Genomic DNA, 9,861 nt, shown 5'->3' with positions numbered 1-9,861 from the left:
ATCAGGTTCGATCTGACGTGGTCGCGCGCGAAGGGGCGTTCTATTGGGGGTCATCCACGGTCACCCGCAGGTTGTTACAGTAAACACGCAGAAAACGCCGTGATTTTCCTGGGTGCCGTGCGTCAGCAAAAAAAAAACAACATTTTTACAAATATAATTTGTTGAAGTTTATTTGCAAGTTCGTGCCCGAGGGCTAATTGCAAGTACATGGTATACACATAGTGACAATGGACAGTCATAAACAATATTCTAATCTAATACTAGTGTTGGCTATTTCTAAGCAGGTTGTGTTAATAAACCGTTATCTGGCCAGCATAGTTTCGCTGCCGCTTAGTTTGGAACATGTGACATTTAACAAAGCTGCTGGCGTCATTATTGATGACCTTGAATATTACAACACTTGTTTACGGCGGTATCAATTACTCTATGTCACTATCAGTGCGACTCGACATACGGCTAAACAGGGTATTTAAATCGCTTACAAGACGCGTGCAAACCAACTCTTTCAGGACTTATATTGTCGACAACTAATATCTCCAGCTTTGTGTCTTAGGGATTTTTGGAACATGGAGGCAATGTTGAATTACTAGTATTTGAGTGTGAAAATTTGAAAAATAAGACGATTTTTCTACCTTATCTTGGCTGTAAAAATAGTTTTAAGTAGAAGTTGAAAAATCCCTAAGACAGAAAGTTTGATCTTAATATCATTACTTATATGATATAAAAGATTTGGATTTTCAGTCAAATTTAGAACCAAACTAAATATAGTATTTGTTTTTTGGTCCACCAAACACCCTTTTCAAATCAACCAAGTAGGCACATTTCAGAAAAAATTGAGACAAAACTGTGCAGCACACGTACATGGTAAGATTTGACGTGTACACACAGCTAGTTTTCATTTAATATCGGCGAGGCACTTGCTATGAGTTGCTTTTCTAACTACCATGATCTGTTGGAAGATGTTCCAGTTACTGTCAGGTTCCCCGGAGCGCGCACGGGGAGCCCCGGTTACCCGATACGCTACGTTCGAATGGAAACTTTGGGGCCAAATTTGACAGCGCGTTATCCTTCTCCACCCGCGCCTGAAATCTCATTTCTAATGTTATTTCGATTTCTCAGCATGCTTTGAGCAGAAATTACGCTATCCTTCCCAAGGTACAAAGACTTGTACGTAAGCACACACACGCTAATTAGTCAAACCCGACAATAGTATTCATAGTATCATGTAGTTCATTAGACACTAGTTTTATGTATTTAGCTCTCTTAGTTCTTGATACTGTATATGCAATTAGCCCTCAGGCATGATTTTGCAAATAAACATCATTATATCAATGCGCCCCGATAAGCCAAAGATCCAGGTGCGGGTTTAATTACAGAGGACGACATGGTGAAGGGGCGTAAAGATCTCCGAAGAGGTCTACCACCAATTTTCCGAAGGTGACGTGAGCAATATGTTTACATTAATAGCACGTGTACGTAGAGCTGCTCGCTTATTTCTTCGCGCGGTATGTTTGTGTACAGTACTTGCCACCATTGTATGTTTGTCCTTTAATTAGGCCACAGCAATTAAATTTCATGGATGGCATCAGCGCGCTCATTGATTTTTGCCTGATTTCAGAAAAACAAGATTTTTTTTTCTTCTTTTTTAGAGATGAACATGTGGTCAACATGACGAGAAAGTACCAAAATCAGCAAATATGTTGTGTTGTAGCCTAATTACCTGCATGTATGCAGGTATGGTTTTGATGCTGGTGGGAACTTTTCGGTAGCCGGGGATGTAGGGCGCTGTATCTCGTGAACGGATGGTGCGAGCACAACGATTTTTGGTACGTGGGTTGGGGGTGGTAGCTTGACACTCAGGTGTGATTTTGGGCCTCCTGGCGCTTGACCTTGACATTGAAGGTGGCATTTTTTTGTGTTTTGGGGGCACTTTTGGCGCTGTGTGTCCGGAACGATACGCGCGATTGCGACGAGTTTTGGTGCATGGGTGGGGGGTTGTTGCCTGTTGCCTAGGATTGACTTTGGGCCTTGTCGCGTTTGAACTTGACCCGGCAGGTCGAATTTTGTGTCCGGGAGGGGTGTTTCCGGAGTTATATCTTCTGAACGGCTGGTGCTGGTGTGATGATATTTGGCACATGTGTCGGCGGTGGCTGAATAATGCTCAATTTTGATTTTGGCGCCCTTGGTGCTTGAACTTGACATTTTAGGTTACCTTTTGTGCGGGCACGGGGCGTGCGCTGTATCTCCGGAACGCAAGGTGCCATTGTGTTGCCATTTGGTACGTGAGTTGTTTGTGGTGTCCTGGTGGTCAGGTTTGATTTTGGGCCTCCTAGTGCTTGAACTTGATACTGTATAGGTTGACCCTGTTTTAGTGTGGTTGGGGCATCCTCCCAATATCTGCTTGGTTTTAAAAACAGATTATGGTTGGGTGTAGAACCATCATCTGGCCTGGGCCACCTTCAATGTACCAGGTTACTTAGTGGCACTGACAGTTTGCCAGATGACGGGAGTGTACAAGATTATATATCTGTTGGTCAGGTATAATTGAAGTTTGCTTATTACTCTTTGTGGTGTTTCTAGAGCTGTATAGTACTGAGTTTTAAGTTCCGGTACAAGTTCCTTTACCCTGTTGGCAATCATGGTTGAACTTGAACTTAAACAGAAGAAGATGCAATTTTCTAATGTGGAGGAGAACTGTATAGAGTGTGGGAATAAGAGAAAGGTATGTGTATGATTTGTCCTAAGTTTCTTTTTGTTTCTTTGGTAATGCCATTTCCATACTGTATACAGGTAATTTGTTGTTTTGGGCTAGTCATATTCGCTTGGTGTTTGGGCCTGCTTAATCTATGGTACAGGCAGGGTTAAGTGGTGGAGGCTCAGCTTTGTTCTGTTTTAAATTCAGTATCGTTTGTTGCATTTTGTCGCGGCAAATATATGATGAAATTCCCCTTCTAAGCAACTGCTCATTGGTTTGCGGGGATGTTTGCTGGGTGTTTGCTTTGACTACAACAGCTTCTGAACTTTTCAAAGCTTCCATTGCCAGCAGCTTGCCATCTATAAATGGGATTGACAAGGACATTTTTCATAGTAAATTATGCTGTTAAATTTGGCTTAGATACTACAGGAGATTTAGGTTTGGGTTGGATGGATTGAATGAAAATATCATACCACCCTGGGGACTAACTGTTGCTGCTGCATGGGGGCTACCACTATTCATGTTGTCTAATGTCTATGGAACTACAGATAAAAGTATCATTGGTCAAATTATGCGAGTAACATTCCGATGTCAAGTGAATAACACCCCAGAAATAAATCTTTAATGAATATCATTGGAAGAACACAAACCAAGGAGACTTAGCAGCTGCATTAGGTCAGTACATTGAAATAGGAAGATATTAGTATATCATGTGACAGAGTAACTACATGTACATGGGCCATCTGAGACAAAAAAAGGTAGCGTCTCAACAACTTCAAAGTACTGTGGTTGGTTACATACTTAAGAAATCCAAAATAAGTAATGTTCATCCATGTCCAAACTTACAAATTCAGAAAATGCAATTTCAGACTTTTGCATGGTGCACAACCAACACGGTAAAAAGCTCATTTTTCCAACCACGTACCACAGACAAAGGCAAAAATACACAATAGGTCTACAGAAACCCAATACATTTCATGCAGGCCTGAGGTCTACGAACTCTTGTTGTTGTACTTGTAGAACTGAAAAGTCAAAGGTAGCCTTGACTGTAGTTTTAGAAGGGAAACTAGTTAGATAGCGTTGTAGTTGTAAAAGTGGCACCAATGAAAGCAGAACTGCAATGGACGTCTCTTGAAGACAGAAGAAAATGTCAAGACTTTGCATGATATACAAAATGATCAATAAACTGGTGGGCGTAACGACTGATAAGTATCTAACACCAGCTAAAAACGAACTAGAAACAGTCATACCTTCAAGTACCAGAGTTACCAACCTAGGATTGATGTGTTCAAAAATTACTAATTCTCCAGAACTATCGTAGAGTGGAATATGTTATCACCAATAGTTAATAGTTGTAAAGAAGCAGATAGATGTGTCAAAGTTTGGTGTGACGAGTCGTTCAGTGTAATATAACCAGCTGCTGCCGCGCTGCGTGCACTGCGAAGCTGGTGCGTTGCGCCGAATGGCAGTTATACTGGCTATATAGATACAGATACAGATGCCAATACGGCATGAGTGAAGTTACCAACTTTATAAGTGATACCAGTTTACCACACTAATGTCGCTTTGACGACACAAGTACATATCTTGAATATAAGGATGGATGCCTTGTTGGCTGCAATACCGTATTTTGTCCCTTTAATTCTTGTTACAATTAACGTCTATGGTGTCTATCTTGAAAATGAAGCCATCTTGTTTTTTTAACAATCTTGTTTTTTTTTTCTCCCTATCTCACTATTTTTGCAGTATGCAGAGGATGTCATCCATAAAATTTACTTGCTGTGGTAGGGTAAACTAGACTTCAGCGACCTCATACCTCCATGAATATTTAGAGCTTTTGTGAATTTCATGCAATTGATTAACACATTAACATAATTTATGCATGGTGTTATTCATCATTGACTAACATACACATGTCAAAATCATAAAGTCATTAATCAATGGGCGGGTTTTCAATTTTAACATGAATTATGCAAATTAGTTCCTCATTGCCATATTTGGTTTCTGCTTATATTAGACCTATCATAATTAACAAGTGTTACATTTATTGAAGTCCAGTTATTGCAAACAATGGAATAATACGATTCCCTCATTAATTATGCAAATTAATTCCTCATTTGCATAACATGAATATCATCATGAACATCTTTGCCCAAGCTACCTGCATGCCTAAAATGATGCCAATCCGTCGTTCCTTTCTGCAGTTATGCCCTTTGAAGCGTCTTGACAAATATGTACCTGCAGTTTCACAATAATTCGTTAGGGGGCTGAAACTTGCCCCAATTTGTCATGGCACTAACAGCTATCTACCACCTAAGTGTCAAGATCATAGCAAGTCTGGAACAAGAGATACATTGAAAAAACTGCTATTATAGAATATTCTCATTAATTATGCAGATGTACTCTTATTTTGCATAATTTGTATCTTATCGTATTCATGAAAACCCGTTGTTCCCTTCTTGAGTTATCCTCTTCAGAAGTTTTGGACAAAAATGCCCCTGCTATCCCAAAACTATACGCTAGGGGGGGCCAATATTATGTCATTTCTTCCTGAGCACAAGAGCTACCTAATACTCAAAAATCGTAACCACTGCATGTTCAGAACACCGAGATAGCAAAACCGTAAGTTGCACTGCAGTACCAAGGGGAGCCGCTAGGGGCCCAAAATCTAATCATTTCCAGCTTTCCTCACACACTACCAACACATTAAGTATGAAACCAATCCACCCAACCGTTCATGAGTTATTCTGTTTACACACACACACACACACACACACACACACACATACACACACACACACACACACACAAACGCAGGGTAAAATATAACCTCCATGACATTTCATGGAGGTAAATATAACCTCCATGTCATTTCATGGAGGTAACAAAAGTACATGTATACAGTATGACACGAGAAGAACTGAAGTAAACTGATTAAAAAATGTAACATAAACTCAGTAAACAGTTGAATATTTATAACACTTGTCTTTTCATAAATATGTACATCTTCACTTCACTTTACATACTTATAGTATACCTAACACATACCGTCACAATTGAGTCCATCTCCGTTCAGTATATATCCACTATCACACGAGCAGGTGAAGCTTCCTACAGCGTTGGCGCACTGCTGTTCACATGGACCACGGCCATTGTTGGGGAGGCATTCGTTGATATCTTAGAATAAGAGAATCAATAGACTTACTTAACACGTCTTCTTAAGTATGTCTGATATGATACAAACTAAAGGTAAATTAGAGTACATAGATAAAGAAAGGAGAGATGTTTGCCATACATAAATACCATACCTACCATGTTCACAGTATGTCCATTCCCAGCCTGCGGGGCAGGTACAAGTGTAGACTCCAGTTCCAGGAGTCCCTGGCGTCAGGGTTCCTCCATTCTGGCATGTGCTAAATGAAGACTCTGTGGAAAGGGTGACAGATTCTGCATCATGAAATCACACATTATGCATTATGGCAAACACCATATTTCGACCCATTAGATATTACATCGGTATATTGAAACGAAAATGCAGATATCAACAGTTTGTATCCCTTGTACTTACCTGGGATACTGCTAGGCTTGATCATCATGACTGTTTTCTTCAGTGAGTACCTGTAACCTAGCCAGTTTTTCCACACAATCCCCTGCGCACTGTTACAGCTTGGATTACATGCGGTCAGGTACCGTCCGTTTAACATGGCATAGCCACAACTTGACGGAAACCACCAGCCTCCTTGGCCGAACGTAGCTGCACAGTTCACAGAGCTGTCGTCATTATCTTGATCTTTCGTGGTGAACTTTTGGCCATTAATGCTGAAACCTGTTTGTGATGAGGCCAAGTCGTCAGTTAATGTCGGATCCCCAATGTAGCCGCTGATTGTAGCCGTGTACTTACTGGCTGAATCTCCCACCGAAAACGTGCTATACCGTGCGAACCTAGTGGCTGCTGGATTTCCCCAGTCTTCCAAGTGGACATACAACTCGTTCTGCTGCTGTGATGTCAGACTGTGTAAGTGGTCCAGTCCTAGCCATACTTCTCCGCTTGCATCACCGAATCCCTGTACGTACACGTCCCAGGTGTTGTTAAACTCTACCGACCCGTCCTGCCGCCGCTGTATGACCGTCCACCCACCTCCGGCAGTGTCCATGTCACAGGAGACTGGGAATGGCTGTGGATGGCCGACATGATAAGTACCACTGGTCTGGATTCCTACAGCCGACAGATCAGCGCAATGCTGTGGGTAAATGGTACCTGGAGGAGACGAAGTACGTGATCTAAGTCAGTCATAATCTGCAATTATGATACTGATTAGATCAGTAGGACCCAACTTGCCAACGATCGTTCAAGATTGATCAAAATCGAGGAACGTACGATAAAACGGCAAGAAAACCCCCCTTGTGAAGCTGGGGTCATGGCGCATTGTGTATGTATTTACCTGTGAACATGTCACAACTGTCTCCCTCCCACCCCGCATCACAGGTACAGGTGTAGCCGTTAGCTTCGTTCATACAGGATTCGTGAAAATTAACGCAAGGGTTTGGAATGCAGTACTCTGTTAAAGAAGAGAAGAAGGATCAGAGATATGATTATTGTCACAATAACAACACTAACATACAGGAGTTGCATTTTATACCATATCGTGTCACTATTTGAGAACAAATGTAGGATATCTTACTCCGCATCTCTGCCCAAATGAATTTACTCACTATAACTGCATGAAACAAATATACTAATTTGAATTTTATGTTATCCCCAAAATAGATTTCCTAGGTCATAATGATCTTTGATGTACACAACACTATAGTAAAAATGTGAAATTTTTGGGGCATTTCGAAGATGAAAATAAACAACAAACTAGAAAGGCCGACATTTGCTTGAGAGCAAATACAGCATATTTCAGCCATCTCCCTCTACATGCAGCAACCCAAAAATGAATCGTACAACCCCCCCCAACTCCAGTACACCTCATGTGAATTTGCAGAATACACCAGTCCAGAAATACTCCCGCTGAAAACATCATATTTTGAATAAAAAAAGAATCCAAAATTGAATTTAGCATACCAATAGCGTACCTGCATACCAAATATCATGGAAATCCATCATTCCTATGTTCCGTTATGCTTAAGCTTCTTGGAAGATTTTGACAAAAATGCCCCTGCAGTTCCAGAGCAAGCTGCTAGGGGGTCCAAACATACACCACTTCGTCCTTACATCAAAAGCTATCTGCCACCAAGAAATCAAGACCATTGCATATCCAGATAAAAAGATACATAAAAATGAAGTTCTGCTGCAGTACCAAGGTCACACACCAGGGGGCCCTAAATTAAGCTTGACCTTCGTCTTCCCAACCCCTACCCACATACCAAATATCTTCGTAGTCCATTAAGAGGTTCTCAAGGTATGACGTCCACAAATATACGGACGCACAGACACAAAGACACGCACATAGACACACAGACACACCAAAAACTATACCTCCATTTTTCTCATGGAGGTAAATATAACCTCCATGACATTTCATGGAGGTAACTATGAAATTGAACACCAATACCGCTCTCTTTGCTTAAGTAAAGGACTAAGTGTGGTCCAAAACCGCCCCCCCCCCCTCCGCCCTAAAAGTAATTAACCCCTCAACCCCAATCATTCAGAACGGTAGAATATGGTCCGACAAGCAAGAAAAAGTCAACCAGAATATCAAATTTGTTGAGATGATGAGACTAATTAGCGGCCCCTCGGATAGTCCTTGTACGGAGTCTACACCTGTGCTAGGCGCCGAAGTGCGAAGTAGCCCATATCTCAGGAATGATGTGTAGTAGAGGAATGTCTCAGTTTTCAGGCTTTATGACTTGGATTACGATGTTTGTTTGGCTGGGCAGAATTTTGCGAACGAATCCTGTTCCCGCTACTTCTGTGCGTCAGCTGCTGTATGGTGACTTCCATGGGCTCAGATTAATGTGGTTTTTATAGAGAAACGAGCAGACAAACTCATTTTCACATATTATGAAGATTCTACCCTGAACTTCAATATAGCCAATACGACCATATTGATGATGTCATAATGTTATTATCTCCATGAAAAATGCAGATATAGTTTTGGGTATGTCTGTGTGTGTGTGTGTGTGTTCCGGATATTTGTGTTCAGCATAAATCAATAACCTCTGGATGGATTACGATGATATTTGTTATGTGGGTAGGTGTTTGGAAGACGAAGGTCGAAGGTCAATTTTGGGCCCCCTGGTATGTGACCTTGTTACTGCAGCAGAAACTCCGTGTTTGGCATATTTTGACCTGGATGTGCTATGGTCTTGATTTTTTGGGGGGCAGATAACTTGTGACGTAAGTAACAGTTGGTGTATGTTTAGGTCCCCTAGCAGGTTGCTCTGGAACTGTAGGGGCGTTTTTCTCAAAATCTTCTTAGGAGGATAACTGAACAAGGGAACGACAAATTTAGATGATATTTGGTATGTAGGTATTTAGACAGAGATGTACATAATCAAGTGCAAATTATGCAAACTGGCACTTAATTTGCAGAATTATTGAGGGAAATCTTTATTTGTAGTGTTTGCCATTGCAGGACTCAAATACCTGTCATATATGTAGTTTGTGGCTGGTGGAACATTAACAGATTTTAATTATGCAAAGATGTCCCTAATTTGCATGATTAATGTAAAAGTGCTACAATTCTTCTAAATGGTAAATGATTGCACAATCAACATTGTGAACAGTGTAAGTTGTCTAAATGTGTACATAACCAAGCATAAATTATGTAAATGTGGAAATCATTTACATAATCAGACTATTTCATGGAGATATGAGGTCTCCGAACTCTTGTTTTAATATTATTGGGCGGACCAGGGGCTAAATTGCGAGGAGCTTATAATAGGCGCGGGTACAAATCGCCATTCAGCGCCACTCAATACGACTGAGGTGACCTCAATACGACAGTAATTGCCCCCGGTGCGGCCATGGGACTGTAGATTTTGAACCACTTACTCCTGGAAAGACCCTTACTCTTTACTGCACTGTGCTGTGGGATCTTTAAATAACATGATTGAGCTGTGGCTGTCCTCAAAATCGGCCCCAACAAGTAAAAAAGTCAACAGGCTACCTAAAATTACACACCTTGCCTGCACCAAGAGCTGTTTGCCACTCACAAAAA

General features: G+C 41.2%; 1 protein-coding gene across 1 annotated transcript in view; it reads right to left on the bottom strand.

Moving 5' to 3' along the window:
• Positions 1–6,392: 6,392 nt before the first annotated feature.
• The window catches only part of LOC118432145 (ficolin-2-like), a 6,226-nt gene continuing 2,757 nt past the window's right edge, over positions 6,393–9,861 (bottom strand). The window contains exons 2-4 of the mRNA XM_035843672.1: positions 7,138–7,254; positions 6,613–6,953; positions 6,393–6,449 (exon numbers count right to left, since the gene is read on the bottom strand). Coding sequence (XP_035699565.1) covers positions 6,393–6,449; positions 6,613–6,953; positions 7,138–7,254 — 515 coding nt within the window. The remainder of the gene's footprint in view (positions 6,450–6,612; positions 6,954–7,137; positions 7,255–9,861) is intronic.

The sequence above is a fragment of the Branchiostoma floridae genome, chromosome 15 (genome assembly GCF_000003815.2).
Source record: "Branchiostoma floridae strain S238N-H82 chromosome 15, Bfl_VNyyK, whole genome shotgun sequence".
Lineage (NCBI taxonomy): Eukaryota > Metazoa > Chordata > Leptocardii > Amphioxiformes > Branchiostomatidae > Branchiostoma > Branchiostoma floridae.
This window is presented reverse-complemented; position numbering and strand designations above follow the sequence as displayed.